The sequence below is a fragment of the Mauremys mutica genome, chromosome 9 (genome assembly GCF_020497125.1).
Source record: "Mauremys mutica isolate MM-2020 ecotype Southern chromosome 9, ASM2049712v1, whole genome shotgun sequence".
NCBI classification, from domain to species: Eukaryota; Metazoa; Chordata; order Testudines; family Geoemydidae; genus Mauremys; species Mauremys mutica.
The window spans coordinates 47529970-47557053 of record NC_059080.1 but is presented as its reverse complement, the minus strand read 5'-3'; the positions used below and the strand labels follow the sequence as shown (position 1 = coordinate 47557053).

The following is a 27084-nucleotide window of genomic DNA, read 5'->3' as shown; positions in this document are numbered from 1 at the left end:
AAGACAGGAGACATTCTAGAAGACTGGAAAAGGGCAAATATAGTGTCAATCTATAAAAAGGGAAATAAGGACAACCCGAGGAATTGCAGACCAGTTAGCTTAACTTCTGTACCCGGAAAGATAATAGAGCAAATAATTAAATAATCAATTTGCAAGCATCTAGAAGATAATAAGGTGATAAGTAACAGCATGGATTTGTGAAGAACAAATTGTGTCATATCAACCTGATAGCTTTCTTTGACAGGGTAACAAGCTTTGTGGATAGGGGGCAAGTGGTAGATGTGGTATATCTTGACTTTAGTAAAGTTTTTGATACTATCTCACATGACTTTCTCATAAACAAATTAGGGAAATGCAACCTAGATGGAGCTACTATAAGGTGGGTGAATAACTGGTTGGAAAGCCATACCCAGAGAGTAGTTATCAGTGGTTTACAGTCATGCAGAAGGGCATAACGAGTGGGGTCCTGCAGGGATCAGTTCTTGGGCCAGTTTTGTTCAATATCTTTATCGATTTAGATAATGGCATAGGGAGTACACTTACAAAGTTTGCGGATGATACCAAGCTGGAAGGGGTTGCAAGTGCTTTGGAGAATAGGGTTATAATTCAAAATGATCTGGACAAACTGGAGAAATGGTCTGAGGTAAACAGTATGATGTTTAATTAAGACAAATGCAGAGTGCTCCACTTAGGAAGGAACAATCAGTTGTACACATACAAAATGGGAAATGGCTGCCTAGGAAGGAGTAAGACAGAAAGGGATCTCGGGGTCATAGTGGACCACAAGCTAAATATGAGTCAACAGTGTAACACTGCTGCAAAAAAAGCGAACAGCATTCTGGGATGTATTAGCAGGAGTGTGGTAAGCAAGACATGAAAAGTAATTCTTCTGCTCTACTCCACACTGATTAGGCCTCAACTGGAGTATTGTGTCCAGTTCTGGGTGCCACATTTCAGGAAAGATATGGACAAATTGGAGAAAGTCCAGAGAAGAGCAACAAAAATGATTAAAGGTCTAGAAAACATGTCCTGTGAGAGAAGATTGAAAAAAACTGTGTTTGTTTAATCTGGAAAAGAGAAGATTGAGAGGGGACATGACATTAGTTTTCAGGTACATAATAGGTTGTTACAAGGAAGGAGAAAAATTGTTCTTCTTAACCTCTGAGGATAGGACAAGAAGCAATGGGCTTGAACTGCAGCCAGAGAGGTTTAGGTTGGACATTAGGAAAAATTTCCTAACTGTCAGGGAGGTTAAGCACTGGAACAAATTGCCTAGGGAGGTTGTGGAATCTCCATCATTGGAGATTTTTAAGAGCAGGTTAGACAAACACCCATCAGGGCTGGTCTAGATAATACTTAGTCCTGCCGTGAGTGGAGAGGACTGGACTAGATGACCTCTCGAGGTCCCTTGCAGTTCTGTGATTTTGCCCACATTCCACTGTGGGCAAAAAACTGAGGTTGGCAGCACCCCATCCACATTTAGTGGTACCAAAATGTTCAAATGAATCTGTATAGACACACCTGGTCCATTCAGCAATCCAGCTGTGAAGCCCAGGCCCCACACTCTGTATTTGCATTGTTTTATTATGTACCATATTGCAACCTTTCATTGCCTTTGGACAGTAATCCCCTTGAGCTAGGGACTCTATTGATTGCTTGGCACATATCACCCATTGCACAGAGCTACATACACACCTAGCACAGTATAAATAGTATGAAGGCGGGAATTGATACCTGACCACCACAGTGATGGGAACAGAATAAATGGACAGATAGGCCATTGTTACTACCCTTAGCTCTTGCTTGATTTATGTTCTTTCCAGCGGAGTCTGGTACAAGCCTTCAGTGACTCATTCACCTCTAGCCCCTACCGTCTCAGTCTCCTGCCTCCCAGCTTCATCACTGGAATGTGCTCTCTTTACTCCTGAGGGCATTCTGTGCCAAAAAAAATTAAAATTCTGTGCCAAAAAAAATTAAAATTCTGCAAATTTTATTTGTCAAATAAATGCAGAGGCTCCAGCATGGCATTGGGAGCACAGGGCACTGGCTGCACAGAGGTAGGAGATCACTGTGTAGCTCCCCCTCCCACCCCCAGGACATGGACTCAGCAATAAGGCTGCACCCAACCTTGACACAGTGCAAGGACTGACCGGGCCTGCCCCAGTAACACCCCAGAGCCCTGCCCCTCCATGCCAGGTGCACTAGGTATGGGCAGGCAGGATCCAAGTGTGGAGAGGCTTAGTGTGGGGGGAATCCAGGTGTGGGTTGAGAGGGTTGTGTGTGGGGCAATCTGGGTGCAAGCGGCTCAGTGGGGGATCGGGGTGCTGGGTGGATCTAGATGCACAGGGGCTTACTTGGGGGGTTCTGGGTGCAACGGTGATGGAACTCTGCAGGAGGATCCAGGTGAAGGTGGTTAGAGCTCAGCAGTGGAGTCTGAGTGTAGGGGGGATAGAGGTCAGCAGGAGGATCTTGGTTTGGGGGGCTCAGTGCGGAGAGCCAGATGCTGGGGGAGTGGGGCTTATTGGGGTTGGGACCCAGGTGCAGCTGTTTGGGGCTCGGTAGGTTGGGGATCCGGGTGCTGGTGGCTCATCAGGGCGGTCCAGGTACAGGGGGAGTGGGGCTCTTTGGGCGGGGTTCTGGGTGCGGTGTAGGTGAGGCTTGGTGGGAGGGTCTGGGTATGAGGGGGTCTGGATGCATGGGGGTTGGATGGATGGGGGATCAGCTCCCTGTACAGTGATCTCTCCTGCTGCAGCTGAGGAACGATTGGTGCAGGAAGAGCTGGGGGGGGGGGGGAAGGGAATCTGGGGGAGGGCTGACATGGCCCCGGATGCCATGAAGGGGAAGATGAACTTCCATCCTTCCCAGCCCAGCTGGGACTAGCAGCTGAGCCTGGCACAGGGAAGGAGCCACCAGCCATATCTTCCCCAGTCCCGCCCCTGCCCCACAGTGATTTACCTCTCTGTCAGCTGCCCTGTGCACCCGAAACATACTGCTGGGGAGGGTCACATGACCGCTTTTGTGGCTTCCCTTTGCTTCCCTGTCAGAAAGTCATTTTTCTGTGGGGAAACAAAGAAACCTGCAGGGGACATAAATTCTTCGTCTGCGCAGTGGCGTAGAATTCCCCCAGGGGTATCTCTTCCTTCCTTTCCAGGACAGAGGCAGCCAACAGTGTACTGAGGCGCACAGCCAGCAGGGAGCGCTCTTACGTCCTCTCTGCTGCCAAGAAAAGCAATGGGTGAGTCTCATGGGAGGGGTGAACAGAAAGGGAAACTATTAGCAAATGTTTCACAGGGACTTATGGGCCTGATCCATTGAAGGCAATGTGAATCTTTCCATTGGCTTCTATTGACTTTGAATCAAGTCCTAACTGAGAAAAGTCCAAGGAACTGCAGAACTGGGCATATCCATTGAAGGACCTTTGAAGTGTTTCCCATCCGAGAGGGAAAGGAGCAAAAGGAAAGAAAAACAGCCCGAAATCTTTGAAAAAATTATTCCTAACTGTCTAGAACCCACAACTAAGACCCATATTTTCAGGCCTGGCTGCTCAGAACATCCCAAGCACCTGTTTTCTCCAGCCCAGCTTTATTGCACCCTGGAGAGAGGGGCAGGGGCAGAAGGGGCTTGTAAACATTAGTATGGGCCAAGGAATCTCCCACAAAGAAATTGGATTCCAAGCAGGATTTGCATCCAGTTTAGATAAGCTCCTTGGGGCAGGGACTGTCTTTTACCATATGTTATGAGCCCCCATCTCAGCGGCAGCTCCAGTAACAGTAGCAGTGTAAGTATGCAGGAGATACTACTGGTGTAGGAAGCTCCTCTATCCACCTCTCCCCTGGGAGTTGTAAAGGTCAGTTCTACTGGTCAAAATAAGATTGATCTTCCAGGACAAGTGACTGCAATTTTTGCAGCTTAAAGGGCATCTTTTTCCCTCTTGGTCTAACTCTGGGTGGCACAATGAGGTGGCAGGGAGGCTGGCAGTGCCTGTGAGGAAATGGGAGAAGCAAAGAAGGAATGTGCCACAACATTGACATAAGATGGTGTAATTTACACAAGGGCAATAAGATAGTGTACCTTGCACTGATTTGGAATTCAGCTGGTGTGCAAAACAAATGCCGTATATGTGGCTAGGAGGCAGAAGGATTTTGTGTGTAACAAGAAAAAAACTACTAAAAGAAAAGTGTAAAATAAGAGCGGGTGGCTTTATTTTACACCTTCTTATCAGATGCTTTTCCTGTTTTTGCCCCCTAGGTGTGTAAGTTACATTGGTTTTGTATACCCACTCACTGCTAAATCTGTGCGAACTGCATTACATGACCCTATATGTAAAATAGCATCATCCTTCAGGTCTCTGTTGAATTTGTCTCAGCACTTCCCGTGAGAACTGCCCACATGCCAGGTTTGCTCACTGGCTTCATGCACTCTTTGCCCTTGTATCTCCTTTACAGAAGCCCAACACAAGAAGTACCACCCTTCATTGCCAAGAGGTGAGTCACTGGCTCTGTGCCCCAAAAATTACAGTAGAACTCCCCTTCTATGGTACCATCTCAGTGTAGTGGTTTCTACTAAGGGCTAGGGTTTGGCATTTCCATCTGGTGTAAAATTGGAGGCAGGGAAAATGCCTAGATAGGCTGGACCCATCTATCTGGGCTGACTTATACTGGCACTGGAAAGCTCCTCGTGGGATGAACACGGTGACTTAGGCTATCTCTACACTGGCACTTTCATCATTACAACTTTTTTCACTCAGGGGTGTGAAAAAACACCCCCCTGAACAACAAAAGTTTTAACGACAAAAAGCACAGGAGTGGACAGGACTTTGTTAGCGGAAGCTGCGCTCTCATCCTTGAAACTACCACCCTTCATTGTAGGTGGCCTTATTTTGTCGCCAGGAGACAAAATGGCTATACAGTGCACCTTACAACAGCGTGGCTGTACGCTTACAACAGCGTGGCAGCTGTTGTAAGGTACGCAGTGTAGACATAGCCCTAGATATTGAACTGGAAGATGACAGCCATGGATTGTCAGGAATCCTGGAACTGTGGTTGGGAGATCCTGGGGACCCACTTCTCTTCTTCTTCAAGAAGAGATTGACCCCTGCAATCAGGGCCACCATTGGGCTTTTAGCTTCCTGAGCAGTCAGTCCCATACAAAGAAAGACTATCAAGGTGAGGGTAAAGGCTTGCTTCACTCAGCCAGTTAACAACATATTCATTGTTAAGTCCAGCTGTGGACTCTAGGGACAGAAGCAAAGTTTGACCCTAAGATGAGCAGAGAAAAATTCTACAGCATGAGGGGAGATGAAATAAAATGTTTGAACAAGTGTGTGTGCATGTGTGTGGAATGATGTGATGTTTGTGTCTTTATTTTTCATCCTGAAAGGGTTGAGATTGAGGAGGAAGGAGGACGGCACATGCAGAGTCAGACCCTTCCGACTTCATCAGGGTTTGGTCTTGGTGGCAAAAGGTAGTGTCCCTGACTCTGGATTACTCTGTGTGTGTTTGGGATGGGGTCCATTTTCCAGCTTGTCTTCCTGTGTGACACTGAAGATAGTTGCTGGTGAAAGGTGACAGTCATTCTGACCACAGTTGATGATGGAGAGTCCCTTCCCACAAGAAGCACCAAGGATGGCTATGGCTGGAGATGGTACAGTAGGCAGGGTAGGCCAGAATTCTGAGGTGGCACTGAGCATTCTCTCTCTGAGGTAGTTGGCTAGCTCACATACTCAGGGTTTAACTGTCCACCATATGTGGAGTTGGAAAGGAATTCTCCTCCAGCTCAGATCAGCAGTGAGCTTGGGTGGGTTTTTCCTTCCTCTGCACTGTGGGGATGCAGGTCGCTTGCCAGGATTATCTGGGTGTCTCTCACTTCATCATTTCCCTGCCAATGCAGGGTTTTGGGCACTGGTGCCCCTTAGTCCCTTTTATTCTCTGCCTGTGGCACATAATAGTTTAGTCTCCTGTGATCTCTTCTACTTTGGTCTCATTTTGGGTTTAGTGTGTGGGTGCTGGGTGATGCTGGTGGCTTGTGTTCTATGGGAGGTTAGAATAGATGATCTAGTGGGCCCTTCTGGCCTTAAACTCTGTTACAACCTTGGCCACCCCTGCTGAAGAGGGGAGGGGGCCAAAAGAAACAGGTCAACTAATTCTAGGGGACAAAAGGGCAGGGGTGGGAATGGGGCCAAAGTAGGGTGACCAGACAGCACGTGTGAAAAATCGGGACAGGCGGTGGGGGTTAATAGGAGCCTATATAAGAAAAAGACCCAAAAATTGGGACTGTCTCTATAAAATTTGGACATCTGGTCACCCTAGGCCAAAGGGAGCCATTCCTTACTTTTCCTAATGGGCTCCCAACTGCCCCCAGCAAGCTGTACACCTGCCAATCACGGTGGGAGAGTGCTTTGAGTTTGAGTCACTGTGGCTCCCTCCAGTGCTGCACCAGAGCCCAGGCACAAAAGTAGCTAAAAAGCCAGACAAGGAGCTTCCCAGGTAAGATCATGCACACACTCTAAACTCACGTAATCACTATGAAGTGTCAAGACCACATGCAATGAACATCAGGAACATTGGAGCTCCATTTTGATTCCTGTGGGAAGAGGGGAAGTGATCAGATCCAGAAGAACAGTTTATTCAGTATTTCAGAAGTGTTCGTTGCATTGCTGCAGGGAGCAGACCTTCACTCCATGTGCATGCATTTCTATCTGGCATGGAGTGTTCAGTGCAGTGCTGGGTGTCTTGGAAAGCAGGGGGGCATACACACTTGATCTTGTGTTTTATTAATTATTATTTATTGTGATTATCAGTGACAAAGTGGATGAGGAGAAGCCTGTTGGGACTTCTCCAGGTGAAGCAACAACATCCAAACCCACTCTGGCTACGGGCAGAAGGTAGAATTGCTGTGGAGTTTGTTACATTAAATGAGCCTGCATGCCAGTGGGTGCTCCCAACTCATATGTACTTTGTGTGGCCGGTGGTGCCACTTGCTATGCTATTGCCTTCACTAACTCCACTGAGGAAGGAGTGGTTCCTCTCAGCATTGAGAAAGAAGCTGCTCTGCCCAATGAGGAAGCAGTGAGGCACTTAGTTTGTTTTACCCAGGAGTAGATGGGGGCTGCCAGCTTCCCCATATTCAGATCTCCTCTGCCCCAATCTCAGTTATACCCGCCGGTCCAGCTGAGAAGGCTTGCTACCCATTTCTTTTATACAGACCTCCTCTGGCCTAGGTTATATCCTTTGTCTGTTTGAGAGATCCTTCTGTCCTTTCCTCAGATTCAGACTTCCATGGGTGGAAGAAACTCATTTGCTTACTATGTCCCATGTTAGTGGAGTTCTCTTCCCTCTCATGTTCACTGCTCAGAAGTTGTTTGCTATGATTTGGTTGGATCAAAACAGGCTTCAGACCTATTTATTTGGCCTTTCCTTTTAAATTCTGTCTTCCTTTGCTATATGAAACTTCAATAACTATAGAGGACTTGGATGTACCATATGAGTTTGTGGTAGCATGTCCAGTTAATTGCAACTTTCTTTCTATATTCATCAGCGAAGAAAGAGTTATAAATGTCCCCAAGCCAATGCCTCAGAGTGAAATAAAGTTGAGAGTCACCTCCTCCCCAGAGAAAAGGTAAAGTTCAGACTGTGTTGATGTTCCCTTAGTCAAAGTCCATGAATATATCTCCCTGTCTCATTATTGCAGCGAATGCATGATCATAGAGCACTGGCCATGTTGGGAGTTATCTGACATGGCCACTCCTACCAGTGCAATCATTCTGTGTGTGGGATAGTCTCCCAAAAGACAGAGGGGATCGCTGTTACCTGAGCTAGGCAGGGCAAAGAGTGAAGAAAGATTACACTATAGGGAACAATTGGCAGAGCGAGAAAATAGACACAGCAGCTGAACAGGTCCATGGTGGCTCTGATTCATATGATTAGCTTGAGCAGAGTGGACTATCCCCCAGTATATTTCTCTGTTTTTTCCTATGCACCCCTGTATTATATTTCAGTAAGTTATATTAGGCTACAGTACAAGTACTACATAGTGAGTCTTACTTTTGGTTTTTTGTTACTAGTGACAAACCAGTTAAAGAGGAGCCTGACCTGATCTCCTGGGATGAATCGATTCCAAAAGCCACCACCATTTCCACAGGGGAAAGGTAGAGTCTGTATGAAACACCTTCCCTCCTCCTGCAGTGAAATGAGCGTTGTGCAGAGAGTGAAATAGATGCTGTAAAACTCACATAGGCTCAACAGTAAGACTCACATACAACATAACAAGGGAAAATCCCCACTTCATCACACCAGGAAAATGGGGCAGCCTGACGTGAAGGTAGCATGGCAAGTAGCTAAATGCCTCTTCTACCCCTGGAGCACATTCTATTCAGAAGTAGCTGTTGTGGGTGTTCTCCCCACATCTCTAATGAAAGCTGCCCACCACTGCCCTACTTACCTTCAGCATAAGATCAGTGATGTAGCACGCATTTATATAGCTCATTTCAGCTAGCAGGATCTCAAATCAGGTTTGACTGTTGACCTGATTCATGTGTGCTGGAGAAAGAGAGGAGAGGAAGATGCAAATTGAAGCCCCTGTACTAGACTCATAGACTTTAAGGTCAGAAGGGACCATTATGATCATTCTGACCTCCTGCACAATGCAGGCCATACAATCTCACTCATCCACTTCTATAACAAACCCCTAACCTAGTGTTACCATGAGAATTCACCCTGAGGGCAGGTGGTGTTTAAGACATTGCATGCCCTGGCAGTTTCCCCTCTTCCTTTCCCTCTCTCTCTGCCATCCCCATATCCCCACTCAGAAGACTCTACTCATTTGTATAGTTTCCACCTTTAGGAGAAACAGCTGCCAACTCCAGCTCCCAGCAGCCTACTAGACCAGAGTAGCAACCTCCTTTCTCTAGGCCTGGCAGCTTAGAATATCAGGGATATCCCAGACGGTCATCTACTTTAACCCCCGGCTCAAAGCAGGACCAATCTCCGGAAAGATTTTTGCCCCAGATCCCTAAATGGCCCCCTCAAGGATTGAGCTCACAACCCCGGGTTTAGCAGGCCAATGCTCAAACCACTGAGATATCCCTCCCCCATAGCTCAGCTCTAGCAATCGCTGAGAAAGAACCAGAACTCTCAAATGAATCTAGTTTGCTTTAAATACCAAAGGGGAAGAGACAAATGGCTTGTAAGCCCCTTCAAACAGGTCCAGACCACCAGTAGAAACACCTGTATCATCCCCTTCCCCAACACTCCAACACTCCTGAAGGGGTAGATACCTCCTCTCAGCAAAGCAAAGGGGATTAACCCCTTTCTTGCTCAGCCAGAGATGGGGGAACATATACTCCATCACACTTCCCTCCTGTGCCTAGAGGTTGTGTCTCCAGCTCAGGTGGGAGGCAGGTTGGTGACGCAGTGTGTGATGGAAGCTTGCAGTGAGGCTTCCTGTGCTGTGGATAAATTGACTGCCATACAGCCTCTTTCACATATGCGTGTGCATGGGGTGTGCCGGGTGTGCCCCCATTGACTGCCATACAGCCTCTTTCACATAGGCATGTGCATGGGGTGTGCCGGGTGTGCCCCCCGTGGTGTGGCAGGCCCCGCACCACTCTCAGAAGCAGCTGGCATGGCACCATGTCCCTGGGGCCCCAGGGGGGCAGAGGGCTCTGTGCTTCGCTCCAGGCACCACCCCCCACAGGGGAGGTACCTGGAGGCGTGGCAAGGGTAGCACTCGGAGCCCTGTGCCCCCCCAGGGGCTGCACAGGGACGTTGTGAGCAGCGTGGCGTGGGGCCAGGGTAGGCAGGCAGGGAGCACGCCACTGCAGATAAGTGGTGCCGGGCTGGAGCCCAAACCCCTCCTGCACCCTGCCCCCCAACTCCCTGCCCTGAGCCCCCTACCTGCACCCCAAACCCCAGACCCCTGCCCTGAGCCCCCTACCTGCACCCCTCCTGCACCCCAACTCCCTGTCCTGAGCCCCTGCCGCACCCCTCCTGCACCCCAATTCCCTGCTCTGAGCCCCCTGCCTGAACCCCGCACCCCTCCTGAGACCCCGCCACACCCCTCCTGTACCCCAACCCCCTGCCCTAAGCCCCCTCCCTGCACCTCGCACCCCAACCCCCTGCCCTGAGCCCTCTGCTGCACCCTGCACCCCAACTCCCTGCCCTGAGCCCCTTGCCACACCCTGTACTCCTCCTGCACCCCAACTCCCTGCCCTGAGCCCCTTGCCACACCCCATACCCCTCCTGCACCTCAACCCCCTGCCCTGAGCCCCCTCCTACACCCCACACCCCTCCTCTGCCCCAATCCCTTGCCCTGAGCCCCTTCCTGCATACCGCATCCCCTCCCACAACCCGCACTCCCTCCTGTACCCCAACCTTTATGATGTTTGTCTTTAAAATAAATAAATAAATAAATAAATAAAATTCCCTGGGTGCACACCCTAATGAAATGTGCTGTGCACGCCTATGCTCTTTCACCAGCTGCAAAGTCATAGAATCATAAAATATTATGGTTGGAAGAGACCTCAGGTCATCTAGTCCAATTCCCTGCTCAAAGCAGGACCAACACCAACTAAATCAGCCCAGCCAGGGCTTTGTCAAGCCAGGCCTTAAAAACCTCAAAGGATGGAGATTCCACCACCTTCCTAGATAACCCATTCCAGTGTTTCACCATGCTCCTAGTGAAATAATTTTTCCTAATATCCACCCTAGACCTCCGCCACTGCAACTTGAGACCATTGCTCCTTAGTTCTGTCATTTGCCATCACTGAGAACAGCCTAGATCCATCCTCTTTGGAACCCCCCTTCAGGTAGTTGAAGGCTCCTATCAAATCCCCCCTCACTCCTCTTTTCTTCAGACTAAATAACCCCAGTTCCCTCAGCCTCTCCTCATAAGTCATGTGCTCCAGCCCCCTAATCATTTTAGTTGCTCTCCGCTGGACTCTCTCCTTTCTGTAGTGGGGGCCCCAAAACTAGATGCAGTACTCCAGATGTGGCCTCACCAGTGCCGAATAGAGGGGAATAATCACTTCCCTCGATCTGCTGGCAACGCTCCTACTAATGCAGCCCAATATGCCATTAGCCTTCTTGGCAACAAGGGCACACTGTTGACTTATTTCTAGCTTCTCATCCACTATAATCCCTGGGTCCTTTTCTGCAGAAATGTCACTTAGCCAGTCGGTCCCCAACCTATAGCGGTGCATGAGATTCTTCCGTCCTAAGTGCAGAACTCTGCACTTGTCCTTGCTGAGCCTCATCAGATTTTTTTTGGTCCAATCCTCCAATTTGTCTAGGTCACTCTGGACCCTATCCATACTCTCCCATATCTACCTCTCTCCCTGCAGCTTAGTGTCATCCGCAAACTTGCTGAGGGTGCAATCCATCGCATCAGCCAGATCATTAATGAAGATGTTGAACAAAACCGGCCCCAGGACTGACCCCTGGGGCACTCCATTTGATACCAACTGCCAACTAGATATCGAGACATTGATCACTACCCGTTGAGCCTGATGATCTAGCCAGCTTTCTGTCCATCTTATAGTCCATTCATCCAATCCATACTTTTTTAAACTGCTGGCAAGAATTCTGTGGGAGACCATATCAAAAGCTTTGCTAAAGTCAAGTCCACGGCTTTCCCCATATCCACAGTGTCAATTATCTCATCATAGAAGGCAATCAGTTTGGTCAGGCGTGACTTGCCCTTGGTGAATACATGTTGACTGTTCGTGGTCACCTTCCTCTCCTCCAAGTGCTTCAAAATGGATTCCTCGAGGACCTATGCCATGATTTTTCTGGGGACTGAGGTGAGGATGATCGGTCTGTAATTCCCTGGAGTCTCCGTCTTCTCTTTTCAAAGATGGGCACTATATATACCTTTTTCGAATTGTCCTGGACTTCCCCCAGTCACCACAGTCACCACAATGGCCAGTGGCTCTGCAATCACATCAGCCAACTCCCTCAGTACCCTCAGATGCATTGCATCTGTCCCCATGGACTTGTGCATGTCCAGCTTATCTAAATAGTCCTTCACCTGGTCTTTCACCACTGAGGCCTGCTCACCTCCTCCCCATCCTGTGCTGCCCAGTGCAGCTGTCTGGGAGCTGACCTTATCTGTGAAGACTGAGGCAAAAAAAGCATTGAGTACTTCAGCTTTTTTCATATCATCTGTCACTAGGTTGGCTCTCCCATTCAGTAAGGGTCCCACACTTTCCCTGACCACTTTCTTGTTGCTATTGTAACCCTTCTGCCAGGTGGAGCCAGCAGCAACAAGGGCTGGGTTCAGTATCTAGGGGTTCCTTTTCCACAAAACAACACAAAACTGGCTCAAGCCCCCACCCAGTGACCTGGGACAATTACACTTCTAAGAGGCAATACTTCCCCTCTCACAAGCACAGAGTATGAGTGTATCAAAATCTTTTAATAAAAGGTGGGAATTAACTCAGCATTATTTTGGAAAAACACTGCTCCTAGAGCACATAAACATAAACCATGAGCAAAAGACCCACCCCCAAGTAAGTTGGGCAGTGTCCTTTTCCCGTCAGGGTCTTAAGTCCAGCAACCCCAAAGTCCCTTTAACATGCCCGTCCCTTCTCTGTACCCTACTCACAGTTCCTGCCCTTGGCCAGTGCAGCCCCAGAATTCAGAGGTTCATCCACAGAGTTCATATCTCACCCTGTGTGGAAGGCACAGGGGGTGGTAAGGAGGCACCTTAAATGCTGCACTGCTCAGGCACTCGCTTGTCACCCCAACAGCCAAATACCATGTTTCTGGGGGTCTCTGCTTGGGCCCTCTCCACCAGCCACCCTGCTGGTCATGGCTCTCCACCAGCTGCCAGCTCACCAAGATATCTTCAGCCCCTCCCCCATACACTTAACACAGCTCTCAGTGAGTTCAGCTGTTAGTGGGGGAACTTTATTGCTGGTGCACACTGGGCAGTCTCTTGCAGTAGAGACACAGTGTCAAAGTAGATCTAATATTTAGACCTAGGTATCAGTGATTTTAGCTTTGTAGCATGTAACAAAACTCTCAATTGAGTCTAAATTAGCTCTTTTATTATATCCTGGAGAAGGAGAGTCAAATAGCCTCTAAAACCCTTAATACAGCCAACCACCCTGAATACATGTACCTATACTCATCCCCTCTCATCTCATTGGGCTTTGGAACCCATGTCCCCTGCCTAGCGAGTGCTTTTAGGTTGAGGGTGAGTCCCTCCATTGGGGGTATGCCAGGTACAGTTTTGCTGCCCTGGGTTCACACAACAAGGATAGCAATCCTGCCCCCAAAACAAGGAGACTGGGGATCCAACACCAGCCACAAGTGATCATTTGAGCAAGCAGTCCCATCATGCTGAGCACCTACGCAAGGTGGATGTGTCCTTGCAAACCAGATCAGCTTCTGAATCTTTTTCCACAGCTCACCACTAGATGTCAGGGGAGAGCTCATCCAGACTCTACTTACACTAACATACCTGTAGAAACCCTTCTTGTTACCCTTCATATCCCTTGCTAACTGCAACTCCAATTGTGCTTTGGCCTTCCTGATTACACCCCTGCATGCTCGAGCAATATTTTTGTTCTCCTCCCTAGTCATCTGTCCAAGTTTCCACTTCTTGTAAGCTTCCTTTCTGTGTTTAAGCTCACTGAAGATTTCTCTGTTAAGTCAATCTGGTTGCCTGCCATATTTGCTATTCTTTCGGCACATCAGGATGGTTTGTTCCTGCGCCCTCAGTAAGGCTTCTTTAAAATGCAGCCAGCTGTCCTGGACTCCTTGCTCCCTCATATTAGCCTCCCAGGGGATCCTGCCCATCAGTTCCCTGAGGGAGTCAAAGTCTGCTTTTCTGAAGTCCAGAGTCTATATTCTGATGCTCTCCTTTCTTCCTTTTATCAGGATCCTGAACTCAACCATCTCATTGTCACTGCTGCCCAGGTTGCCACCCACTTCTACTTCCCCTACCAATTCTTCCCTGTTTGTGAGCAGCAGGTCAAGAGGAGCATGGCCCCTTGTTGGTTCCTCCAGCACTTGCACCAGGAAGTTGTCCCCAACACTCTCCAAAAACTTCCTGGATTGTCTGTGCACTGCTATATTGGTCTTCCAGCAGATGTCAGAGCGACTGAAGTCCCCAGGGCCACCCAGGGGGGGGGGGGAAGTGGGGAAATTTGCCCCGGGCCCCGCAGGGGCCCCCACGAGAATGTTGGAGGCTCGCCCTGGACCCACCTCCACCTTCCCCTATACCCCAGCACCTCAGCGTGCCGCGGCCCTGGACAGAGCTAAAGCAGTGTGGCTTGGGCGGGGCCTGAGCTCCTCCCGCTTGGAGCCGCGTGGTAAGGAGGCGGGGCTGTGAGCTCAGGTCCCGCCGGAGCCACGCTGCTGCAGTGCTGTCCAGGGCCACTCGTGGACATGGCGCGCTGAGGCTCCGGGAGATGGGGGAGGCAGAGGTAAGCAGCATGGTAAGGGGGCTGGGGGGTTGGATAAGGGGCAGGGAGTCCTGGGGACAGTCAGGGGACAGGGAGGGGGCAGAGGTCCAGGGGGGGCGTGGTTAGGGGACGGGGAATGGGAGTTGGATCGTGGCATTCTGGGGGTCTATCAGGACTTGGCAGGGGATGGATAGGGGTTGGGGCAGTCAGGGGACAGGGAGCGGGGGGGGTTCGTGGGGGGTGGGGTGTAGCCTGATTTGGGGTGGGTTAGTAGGGTCAGTGGAATTTATCCACTTAATTTAGTTTTATTTAATAATTAATTTTCTAATTAATTAGCAATGTTAGTAATAATTAATAGATATTAATAATATGGGTATAATATGCCAATATGTGTGATTAGAAGATAAGAGTTCGTCTAAAATCAGGCTTTGCAGAATTTATACAACAAGATTGGGGTATATGACAGGAACTTACACTGAGACAAAATTAGTCAATCAAGACCTTTTATTTAAAATCAATGAAACAAGAAGTAAATGCAAAATGTTAAAAGCAGTTTGAGATTACAAAGTTACAAATATCACAGTTCTATAAGAAATATACCTATGATAATAAACAGTTCTAAATTCACTAGTGCAGTAGCACTAGGATGATTTTCACACCTCTGATAGATAGAGGAAGTGATGAAAATGGTTATGAGTTAAACCATTTATAAACTAGATGCTTTAGAGGTAAAGCAGAAATTAGATTATTTTATACTTACAACTTTGAAAAGAAATAACACCACGATTTATCAGTAGTTGACAGCTTTCGTAGGTGTAGGCAGGGTGAGACGATGGAGAAGAGAAAGATGGATGTATCGCCTGCCTAATGGTGGATTGTCACCCTTTTTATAGGGAGAAATCCTTCCTCCTATGCCCAAATTTGTCTTTCCCCCATGGAAATGTTAGGGTACCTATTCTCATAGGCTAACCTTTTATGTGCGTATTAGTGACAGATATGTACGCAATTTGTGGTGTATGTGTTAAATTTGTGGACAGAAATCCCCACTTTTCACCCTATCTAGGTGAAAGGTTTTGAGACATTCAAAAGGTCCCTAGACATTTACGTAGGTTTGCATTCTATTATTACTTTTCTGAGTAAGGGTCCTAAAGGTGGCTTTCAGCGTCACGCAGGAAATTGGCCAGGGTGTCTGGCCTGGATGTCTATAGGTATCTTGCATTACAGCTTATTGTAAAGAATTCTATAATCTATGCAGCCTACACACTTTTATCAAAAAGACATTTTATACAGACCAACAGATTAATCCTCAGGGCTACAGGGGTCCCAGGGTGGTGGTTGGGGGGGATCTCAGGGGGGTGATCAGGGGACAAGGAGCAGGATGGGTCAAGGATTCTGAGGAGGGAAGTCGGGGGGCAGGAAGTGGGTGGGGGTCAGATGGGGCAGGGCCAGGCTGTTTGGGGAGGCACAGCCTTCCCTGCCCTAAAGCTCATTCAGTAGTTTGAGGCTTGCAGACAGCTATTTAACACAAAGAGCCAAGCTGTTATCTTTTCCCTTAGGGCTACCGTCCCTTTCACTTCTCAAATGCCAAATTATAGTCTACATTTAATTTCAGTGCCATAGGGAGATTCATGTCAGGGGAGGGTAGCCTCATTTAAAATTAGCCATTTTAGATTAACAGTGATAGAGCCAAGAGAGCCATGGGGGAGGGATCACATGAGAAGAGCAATATCCTATACCACCTACCTCCTTCCCAACCCTACCAAGGGAGACCGCCCCCCTGCATTCCCCGAGGCTCCAAAGGGGTTAATTCAGTGGTTCTCAAACTTTTGTACTGGTGACCTCTTTCACATAGCAAACCTCTGAGTGCGACCCCCCCACCTTATAAATTAAAAACACTTTTTATATATTTAACACTATTATAAATGCTGGAGGCAAAGCAGGGTTTGAGGTGGAGGCTGACACCTCACGACCCCCAGTAATAACCTCGTGACCCTTTGAGGGGTCCCGACCCCCAGTTTGAGACCCCCTGGGTTAATTTAATTTTAGCATCCTGTGTCCATTCACATGCATGTGCTATTTTGAGCATTTCAGTTTTCACAACATAGGCTCATCCTAGATTCTGGAACAAGCTCAAATGCTCAGTCCGTGGAGTATGTACATAAGCTATATTAAAGACAAACCCACAGTAACCGTCTCCAGTTTGTGAGGGACCCCATGGAGCCAGTCTCTAGGAAACAGATAAATTCATGGAGATTAAGTCCATTAATGGCTATTAGCCAGGATAGGTAAGGAATGGTGTCCCTAGCCTCTGTTTGTCAGAGGGTGGAGATGGACGGCAGGAGAGAGATCACTTGATCATTACCTGTTAGGTTCACTCCCTCTGGGGCATCTGGCATTGGCCACTGTCTGTAGCTAGGATACTGGGCTGGATGGACCTTTGGTCTGACCCAGTGTGGCCATTCTTATGTTCTAACCTAAATGAACCCAAAGTTATTGAGACAGATATGAGTCAAGGAAGCCAGCAGAGTATCAGAAACCTGGAAAAATCTCTGACTGGATGGGCTCAGGCCTTTGGTCACAAGCTGAGGTAGTTCAAAAGTTTTGGATTTTTTTTAAGCAGAATTTTTTAATTGTTTCTTTAAACAATCAAACACAGCAAGCAGCAAATATTTGGCCACACACTTCTGAAATCCCAAGCCATGTTCAGGTTTTGGCAGACTAATTTCAGATTTTCAATTAAAAAAAAACACAACAAATTTTGAAGGAAAGCAGACATTGTCCGTGATTTTTTCTGCTTTTTAAAAAACCCTAGTTTTCGATCCAAAAAAGTTTTGATGGAAAATATTTGTCCAACCCTTTTAATGAGCTTTAGTGCCTTTTAGCACTAACTGATGCTGAGAACCAGTGATACCTTGTAAAGGTGACTTGAAAATAAGTTTTCTCAAAACTGGGTTTGTGCTGAGATGTGGAAGGTTTTTAAATGTTTATTTTTCCCAGGGCGGTCTGGGGGGCGGCAAGTGGGACAATTTGCCCCGGGCCCTGCAGAGGCCCCCACGAGAATAGAGTATTGCAACTTTTTTTATGGAAGGGGCCCCTGAAATTGCTTTGCCCCAGGCCCCTGAATCCTCTGGGTGGCCCTGGAAGTCCCCCATGAGAACCAGGGCCTGTGATCTGGAAACTTCTGTTAGTTGTCTGAAGAAATCCTCATCTACCTCATCCTTCTGGTCTGGTGGTCTATAGCAGACACCCACCATGACATCACCCTTTTTGCACTCGCCTCTACACTTAACTCAAAAGACTCTCAACATGCTTATTTCCAGTTTCATACTGGAGCTCTGAGCAATCATACTGCTCTCTTACATACAGTTCAACTCTTCCACCTTTTCTCCCCCGCCTGTCCTCTGAACAGTTTATACCCAGACATGATAGTGCTCCAGTCATGTGAGTTACCCCACCAAGTCTCTATTATTCCAATCACATCATAGTTCCTTGATTGTGCCAGGACTTCCAATTCTTCGTGCTTGTTTCCCAGGCTTCCCGCATTCGTATACAGGCATCTAAGATAACTAGCCGATTGCCCTACATTCTTAGTATGAATCAAGAGGCTTCCCCTGTTGCACCCTCCTCCTTGTGTTTCCTCCACGGGTATCCCACTTCCGCACTTACCTCTGGGCTTAGGTCTCCATCCCCTGGTGAACCTAGTTTAAAGCTCTCCTCAGTAGGTTAGGAAGCCTGCCTGTGAAGATGCTTTTCTCTCTCTTTGTTAGGTGGATCCCATCTCTTCCTAGCAATCTTTCTTCTTGGAACAACATCCCATGGTCAAAGAATCCAAAGCCTTCTCTCCGACACCACCTGTGCAACCACCCATTTACTTCCACAATTCGATGGTCCTTACCTGGGCCTTTTTCTTCAACAGGGAGGAGGACGGGAACACAACCTGCGCCTCAAACTCCTTCATTCTTCTTCCCAGAGCCACATAGTTCCAAGGTCATTCTTGGCAATATCATTGGTGCTCATGTGGAGAAGTAGGAAGGTGTAGCAGTCCGCGGGCTTGATCAGTCTCGGCAAACACTCTGTCGCATTCTGAATTCTAGCTCCAGGCAAGCAGCACACTTCTCAAGTTTCCCGGCCTGGACGGCAGATGGATAACTCTGTCCCCCTTAGGAGGGAGTCCCCAACCACCACCACCCATCTCCTCCTCTTGGGAGTAGTGGCCATGTCAATCCCTAGAACAATGCATCCTATGCCTTCTGGCCGAGGGGGTCTCCTTCTGATCCCTTCCCTCAGATGACTCCTCCAAACCATTCTCCGCCATAGTACCTCTGCAGAGAGCCCAAAAATGGTTTCTCACCTCTATCTGTATTGGGGGTACATAGGTTCTCCTCTTTATTCTTCTGAAGGTCACATGCTGCCAATTTTCTTCCCCGTTCTGCACTGCCCTCTCTGATTCTTCAGCATGCTATGCCTGCAGTACCAAATGCTGACTTCTATCCAGAAAGTCTTCATTTTCTCTGATGCAATGCAGGGTTGATACTTGCGTCTCTAGTCCTTTAACCTTTTCTTCCAATATGGAGACCAGCTTGCACTTCATATAGACGAAGTCGCTTCTATCCTCTGGGAGAAAGACAAACATGGCACGTCCTGTGCAGGTCACAACTGCTGATCGCTCACTATCCATATTGTGTTTTTCTAAGAGCCTCTTCAGCAGATTTACTGCTCACAGAAGCCTGAAAGGCAAAAACTCTGTGGGAACTCCCCCCGGCAAACTTCCTCTGTTTGCAGCTCACTCCGTTCACAACTGACTGCTTTTTTATAAGGCTGCTGGCTCGAAGCAGTTGCCCCAGCTCAAAACCTTCCCTCTAATCAACCACTCAAGGTCCATCTGGAACAAAGCACTCCCAATTCACACTTTTCAAACAAACAAAGTCAGCACCTGTTAAAATAAACCAAATGCTCTGTGCTCAGAAGAGCTGGTTAAAAAGTTTCCTTTGACTAGTCTTCCCATGTTCCCCACAGCAGGTTTGTCTGAAGATAGGAAAGGAATTTGGGGAGCAAAAGAAGAAAGACTGAACCCTTTTCACTCAGTGTGTATCTTATTTCCATAGTTAGAAGGAGGAAGTGCATGTGAACAACTGTGACCCCATTTCTTCTGAGGAGAGGTAGCATTGCAGGACATCCAGCCTCCTTTTAATTAGTAATCAATGTGTAGAGTATTTTCCCTTGTGCAAAGCAGCCTTCGACGTAATGACTCCAAACCCTCTGTGGTTTTCATTGTGTCACTGCAGCCTTTGGGTCTGGAGCTCACTCTAGTGTTTTTATAAGTGATACTAGCTAAGTGAATGTCCAAAGGGGTGGGCACCTTTGAACTTGATTTTTGTGCTAATAATTTTTCTCAGAGGCATTTAATGTTAAGGACATATCAGATATTAAACTGATAAGAACGGCTTCCTGTGCTGCAACTCAAGAGATCTGGGTTCTAGTCCCAGTTCTGCCACTGACTCCCTGAGTGACACTGGGCAAGTCACTTACTTTACCTGTAGCTCAGTTCTCCATCGGTAAAAAAGGCATAATGAACCTGCCATATAGGACCATTGTGAAGACAAGTCCATTAATGTCTAAGAGGCATTCAGGTGCTACAGTACCTAGAACCATACAAAAGACCCCTGATGTAGAACATGGGCAAGTATTAATGTCACTAGGCACCAGTGTAGAAGAAACCATTACCAAGAGAGGGTATGTGATGTAGGAAATCAAAGCCCTGTGCTTTATTTTATTTATTTATCCCTACAGCCATGAAACAAGAAAACAGAATACATTGTTGGACCAAAAATCTGAAGTTCCCCTCACTGTCATCTCCCTGGAAACAAGCAGTAAGGGGTAAGGGTCATTCTTGCTCACTCTGGGCATGTGTGAGTGGGATTGAGGTAGGGGCTGCAGACTGTCCCAATGTACCTGAAAATGCAGGGCTGGCCTTACCATGAGGTGAACTGAGGCAGCTGCCTCAGGTGCCAGACTGTGTGGGGGCACCACTAGGACCCAGAGTGTAGAAAATTGTGTCTGCTGCTGATGCATATGTATTATTTCTGCTCGAGATGCACAGAGATGGTGGAGTGCTGTGCTGGAGGAAGGAGGGCACAAGAGACATAACAGGCAGGCAGGACAAAAGGTGAGAGGGAATAACAGAAATCAGGAGGAACTGCAGGGAGAGAGAGGAGGAGGAGCAGGAGCCTCTTATGTACTGCTCTAGCACCCCCAGGAGCCTGGACTGATTAACACCAGCTTCTCAGGGGGGAGGGATAGCTCAGTGGTTTGAGCATTGGCCTGCTCAACCCAGAGTTGTGAGTTCAATCCTTGAGGGGGCCATTTAGGGATCTGGGGCAAAAAAAAAAAATTGGTCCTACTAGTGAAGGCAGGGGGCTGGACTCAATGACCTTTCAAGGTCCCTTCCAGTTCTAGGAGATTGGTATATCTTCAATTATTACCTTCCTGTTTCCTGCTGCTTCCCTGAACCCACTTGAGGAGAACAGGCAGTCAACTGAAGTAGTAGGAGCCAGTTAGGCCCTTAATACACTGATATCTTCCCTCAATCAGGCCCTGCTACCAGCCTGCTTATTTGTCCCCTTCAACTGAGTGTTGGGAGCCACTATAACTGGCACAGAATAGCAGTCACGAGTGAAAGCAGCATTCAGAAAAAGAAAGAAGCAAAGGAAGCTTTTCTATCTAAGCAGGAAGGAGCTTACCTGAGATACATTGACACAAATGTTCACGGTGAGCCTTCTGGCCCCAGTGAGGATGTGAGTGGTGAGGAGATGCCTGATCTTCCAGTTAGTCAAGAGTGCAGGTGACCTGGCAGCTACTGAAGCATCCATATCTCCATCTCAAATGGATGTAACCAGGCACATTCCTGAAGAAAAGTGTAGATCAGAGAAGAGTGTGGTGGAGGTGTGAGAAACAGCTGCTGCTGCTGAGTTTTGTTCCTTAAGTCTAGATGATCCAGGACTGTGGATCCACTTGAGCAGTAGCTTGAGGTACTTCCTTCTACTGCGTGGGCCACAGCAAGTGAAAAACTTCATGTTCCCCAAAGACAATGAAAATAGAAGTTTCCATCCAACACATTACTGGTTTGAAATCCCCAATGGTGACAAAGTGGAGAGGCCATGGCTTATGTACTCAAAAACCCAGAATGCTGCATACTGTTTTTGTTGCAAAGTCTTCCAGTCTAACGTTCCAGCCACATTGGGTTCTACAGGAACAAAGAACTGGAAGAATCTGGCTAGAAATCTGGCATGCCACGAGAAGGCAGCAAATCACCAGGAAGCATTCCATAGGTGGAAAGAGCTTGAGATGAAACTAAGGTTAAAGGCCACCATAGATGATCAGCATCAAGAGAAGATTGCATCAGAGTCTCCTTACTGGCAAAATGTTCTGAAAAGGCTTATTGTCATTGTGCGAATGCTTGCTACCCAAAACCTAGCACTGTGTGGCACTTCAGATCAACTGTATGTGCCAAACAATGGAAACTTCCTTAAAATTGTGGAGCTTATGTCTGAGTTTGATGCTGTACTCCAGGAGCATCTAAGAAGAGTCACCACTCAAGAAATGTAAACACACCACTACCTTGGAAAAACAATTCAAAGTGAGATCATACAGTTACTGGCAACAAAAGTCAAACAGAAGATTGTGGCAGATCTGAAGTCAGCAAGCTACCACTCTGTAATTCTGGACTGCACACCTGACATCAGCCATACGGAACAAATGACTTTGATGGTGCGTTTTGTAACTATAGAACCTAGTGAAAATGTCCCTGCAATGGTGACTGGCAGAGAGCATTTTTTAGAATTTATTGACATTGATGATACTACAGGACTTGGTATGACAAATGTGCTTCTTAAAAAGCTGGAAGATATGGGAACTGCGATAGCTGACATGAGAGGTCAGGGCCACGATAATGGTGCCAACATGAGAGGAAAGAACAGAGGAGTGCATACACGGATCCGAGAGTTAAACCTTTGAGCTTTTTTTGTCCCATGCAATTCTCATTCATTGAACTTGGTGGTCAGTGATGCAGCATCAGCTTCTAGTGAGGCTGCTGAATTTTTTAATGTAATTCAAAGCATCTATGTATTTTTCTCTGCATCAGCTCATCGATGGCAAATTTTGAAGCAACATCTGGGAACATCCTCTCTGACACTGAAACCACTGAGTGCCACATGATGGGAAAGTCGAGTGGAGGCGATAAAGCCTATCAAACACCAAATTGGGAAGATAGATGATGCCATAGTTGCCATTATGGAGGATAATGCTAGGATAGGAATTGTTCATGGGAGAACAGTGGCAGAGGGAAATGGAATCACCAGAAACATACATAACTTCAAATTTCTGTGTGGCTTAGTGTTGTGGCATGACATACTGTTTGAAATAAATGTTGTAAGCAAGAGACTCCAAGGTGTTGACCTTGATATATCTGGAGCAATGGAACAACTGGACAAAGCAAAGTCATACCTACAGTCTTACCAGTCAGATGAGGGATTTCAATACATTCTGAAGAGTGCACAGAAGTTGGCAGAGGAACTTCACACTGAAGCTATTTTCCCACCCATTCAAGAATACAAGAGTCACTGACGAAAAAGACATTTTGATTACAAGGCACGGGATAATCCATAAGAGACTCCAAACAACAATTCAAAGTTGAATTATTTAACCAGGTGCTAGATTGTGCAATACAGTCAGTTGAAGAACCTTTCATGCAGCTCAAAGAACACAGCAGTATATTTGGGATGTTGTATGATATTCCAAAACTCCTCACTATACCTGAAGAAGACCTACACCAGCAGTGCAGGGCACTTGAGACAGTACTGACACATGATGACATGCGTGATATTGATGCGAGTGATTTAGGTGATGAACTGAAAGCCCTTTCAAGATACTTTTCAGCAGGATCAACTCCAAAGGCTGTTCTGGAATATATGTGCACAAATAAGATGACTACCCTCTTTCCAAATGCTTTTGTTGCTCTGCGCATACTTCTAACACTTCCGGTAACAGTTGCCAGTGGAGAACGCAGCTTCTCCAAGCTGAAGTTAATAAAAACACATCTACACTCCACAATGACACAGGAGAGGCTGGTCAGCCTTGCAAGCATCTCAGTAGAGCATGACCTGGCCCAGACTGTGGACCTTCAGGAAGCAGTTCAAATCTTTGCAACCAAGAAGGCATGGAAAGCACCACTTTAAGAACATAAGAACATAAGAAAGACCGTATCGGGTCAGACCAAAGGTCCATCTAGCCCAGTATCTGTCTACCGACAGTGGCCAATGCCAGGTGTCCCTGAGGGAGTGAACCGAACAGGCAATGATCAAGTGATCTCTCTCCTGCCATCCATCTCCATCCTCTGACGAACAGAGGCTAGGGACACCATTCTTACCCATCCTGGCTAATAGCCATTTATGGACTTAGCCACCATGAATTTATCCAGTCCCCTTTTAAACATTGTTATAGTTCTAGCCTTCACAACCTCCTCAGGTAAGGAGTTCCACAAGTTGACTGTGCGCTGCGTGAAGAAGAACTTCCTTTTATTTGTTTTAAACCTGCTGCCTGTTAATTTCATTTGGTGACCCCTAGTTCTTGTATTATGGGAATAAGTAAATAACTTTTCCTTATCCACTTTCTCAACATCACTCATGATTTTATATACTTCTATCATGTCCCCCCTTAGTCTTCTCTTTTCCAAACTGAAGAGTCCTAGCCTCTTTAATCTTTCCTCATATGGGACCCTCTCTAAACCCCTAATCATTTTAGTTGCTCTTTTCTGAACCTTTTCTAGTGCTAGAATATCTTTTTTGAGGTGAGGAGACCACATCTGTACACAGTATTCGAGATGTGGGCGTACCATGGATTTATATAAGGGCAATAATATATTCTCAGTCTTATTCTCTATCCCCTTTTTAATGATTCCTAACATCCTGTTTGCTTTTTTGACCGCCTCTGCACACTGCGTGGACATCTTCAGAGAACTATCCACGATAACTCCAAGATCTTTTTCCTGACTTGTTGTAGCTAAATTAGCCCCCATCATGTTGTATGTATAGTTGGAGTTATTTTTTCCAATGTGCATTACTTTACATATATCCACATTAAATTTCATTTGCCATTTTGTTGCCCAATCATTTAGTTTTATGAGATCTTTTTGAAGTTCTTCACAATCTGCTTTGGTCTTAACTATCTTGAGTAGTTTAGTATCATCTGCAAACTTTGCCACCTCACTGTTTACCCCTTTCTCCAGATCATTTATGAATAAATTGAATAGGATTGGTCCTAGGACTGACCCTTGGGGAACACCACTAGTTACCCCTCTCCATTCTGAGAATTTACCATTAATTCCTACCCTTTGTTCCCTGTCCTTTAACCAGCTCTCAATCCATGAAAGGACCTTTCCTTTTATCCCATGACAGCTTAATTTACGTAAGAGCCTTTGGTGAGGGACCTTGTCAAAGGCTTTCTGGAAATCTAAGTACACTATGTCCACCGGATCCCCCTTGTCCACATGTTTGTTGACCCCTTCAAAGAACTCTAATAGATTAGTAAGACACGATTTCCCTTTACAGAAGCCATGTTGACTATTGCTCAAGAGTTTATGTTTTTCTATGTGTCTGACAATTTTATTCTTAACTATTGTTTCAACTAATTTGCCCGGTACCGACGTTAGACTTACCGGTCTGTAATTGCCGGGATCACCCCTAGAGCCCTTTTCAAATATTGGCGTTACATTAGCTAACTTCCAGTCATTGGGTACCGAAGCCGATTTAAAGGACAGGTTACAAACCTTAGTTAATAGTTCCGCAACTTCACATTTGAGTTCTTTCAGAACTCTTGGGTGAATGCCATCTGGTCCCGGTGACTTGTTAATGTTGAGTTTATCAATTAATTCCAAAACCTCCTCTAGTGACACTTCAATCTGTGACAGTTCCTCAGATTTGTCACCTACAAAAGCCAGCTCAGGTTTGGGAATTCCCTAACATCCTCAGCCGTGAAGACTGAAGCAAAGAATCCATTTAGTTTCTCCGCAATGACTTTATCATCTTTAAGCGCTCCTTTTGTATTTTGATCATCAAGGGGCCCCACTGGTTGTTTAGCAGGCTTCCTGCTTCTGATGTACTTAAAAAACATTTTGTTATTACCTTTGGAGTTTTTGGCTAGCCGTTCTTCAAACTCCTCTTTGGCTTTTCTTATTACACTCTTGCACTTAAGTTGGCAGTGATTTTTGATTATTCAAACAGATAAAAATGCCAGTGCTTACTATGCAGACAAGAAAAGTTAGATTTGCTGTTCAGGTGTTTGAAAGTTAAGTGTTACTTAAAATTTTTGAACAAGGCATTTTAAGTTGTTAGTTCTCCTTTATTGGGGTAGGTAGCAGAGCAGTATCAGGAGAGGAGTAGAACAGGAAGAAGGTAGAATTGAGACCTTTCAAAGTTGTGGCCAAAGCGAGAGGGCATCATTTGAGCTCACTGCCTCAGGTGCCAAAATGTTATGGGCTGGTCCTGTGAAAATGGCTTTGTCTGAATCCCCATATGCATTCCATACTACCATCCTCTGTCACTCACCCTGATGTTCAGGGCTGGCCCCACCTTCCTTGCATCTGATACACAAAGCAGGAAGTGGGGAAGTTTGCATTTATTTTCCCCAAACAATGGAGAGTTTCCCAGTAAGAAATATGCTGAGGCTTATCCCCAGAGGATGATGCCTTTTCACTGTTGCCAAAAACTGTTGGCTGCTGAGGCTTCCCAAGAAGCCCAGTCTCCCTGTTGGACATTGGGAAGATTCAGGAGAGCCCTTTTGGTTTTTATAAATGCTGGATACAAATATTCAGGAAATGGGTAATGCTATGCAAATTATCGTGCTCTGCATGCTGGATATGCTTTCTAATGGTGATTTCTTTCCTTTCTTCTAGGTATCCTGATTCCCTAGAGGTTGACAATGAATTTGACCCAATAAAGTAAGAGCAGAGTCTGTTAACAGCATCACATGCTGCTGTTTTTGTCTTGTCGTTGGGATAGAGGGATCTTTTTCTTCCCCCAAAGCATCCTAACAAAGGGCATGCCAAGGGGACTGCACTCCTGCAGAATTATGAGGGAGGTGATGCATGTATTGTCCCTGGGGAAGAGAAACAACCCATCAATTAAAAGTGCATTGAGGTCCTTCAGCTTCTTTCCCATGTTGGCATGTGTCTCCCAGATTCCAGTCTGCACACTTTGACCAGTAGGCTGTCATGTTGTATAGTATGCTGGTGCATGGTAACTGATGGGAAGTTACATCTCACTGTCTGAAGTGAGCAGAAGGTGGGTCAGTAAGTCCTTTTCCAAAAGGAAAGTTTCACATCATATGATTTTGTTACTTCAGACATTAACTCCATTCATCAAACTGCTCTTACAAGGTGTCATGAGCCTCTCTCCCTTGCAGGTCCAACTCATATTATATGGACAATACAGCTGACCCCCCATCTGAGACGCGCCGGCGGTACAGGGTTACTGAATACCTGGATGACACAAATTCTGACCTTACAAGGTAAGAGCCTAGAGATGGCATTCACAGTGGTGTAAGTAGAGATCTGATAATATTGGGATAAACTAGCATCAGCTTTCCAAAGGGGACAGGGTGACCTAGAGGGCTGTGGGGCAGAG

The 27084-nt window shown here is 46.7% G+C and overlaps 1 protein-coding gene across 10 annotated transcripts in view; it reads left to right on the top strand.

The window, feature by feature from the left end:
* ZNF185 (zinc finger protein 185 with LIM domain) overlaps positions 1 to 27084 on the top strand; it is a 122316-nt gene that overhangs the window by 48791 nt on the left and 46441 nt on the right. For 8 of the 10 annotated variants that reach the window (XM_045029060.1, XM_045029064.1, XM_045029061.1 and 5 more), the window contains 9 exons: positions 3152 to 3235; positions 4446 to 4484; positions 5380 to 5463; positions 6800 to 6883; positions 7537 to 7617; positions 8063 to 8146; positions 20198 to 20284; positions 26355 to 26399; positions 26864 to 26968. In XM_045029060.1, coding sequence (XP_044884995.1) covers positions 3152 to 3235; positions 4446 to 4484; positions 5380 to 5463; positions 6800 to 6883; positions 7537 to 7617; positions 8063 to 8146; positions 20198 to 20284; positions 26355 to 26399; positions 26864 to 26968 — 693 coding nt within the window. The remainder of the gene's footprint in view (positions 1 to 3151; positions 3236 to 4445; positions 4485 to 5379; positions 5464 to 6799; positions 6884 to 7536; positions 7618 to 8062; positions 8147 to 20197; positions 20285 to 26354; positions 26400 to 26863; positions 26969 to 27084) is intronic. The other 2 variants (XM_045029059.1, XM_045029062.1) reach the window with 2 other exon arrangements.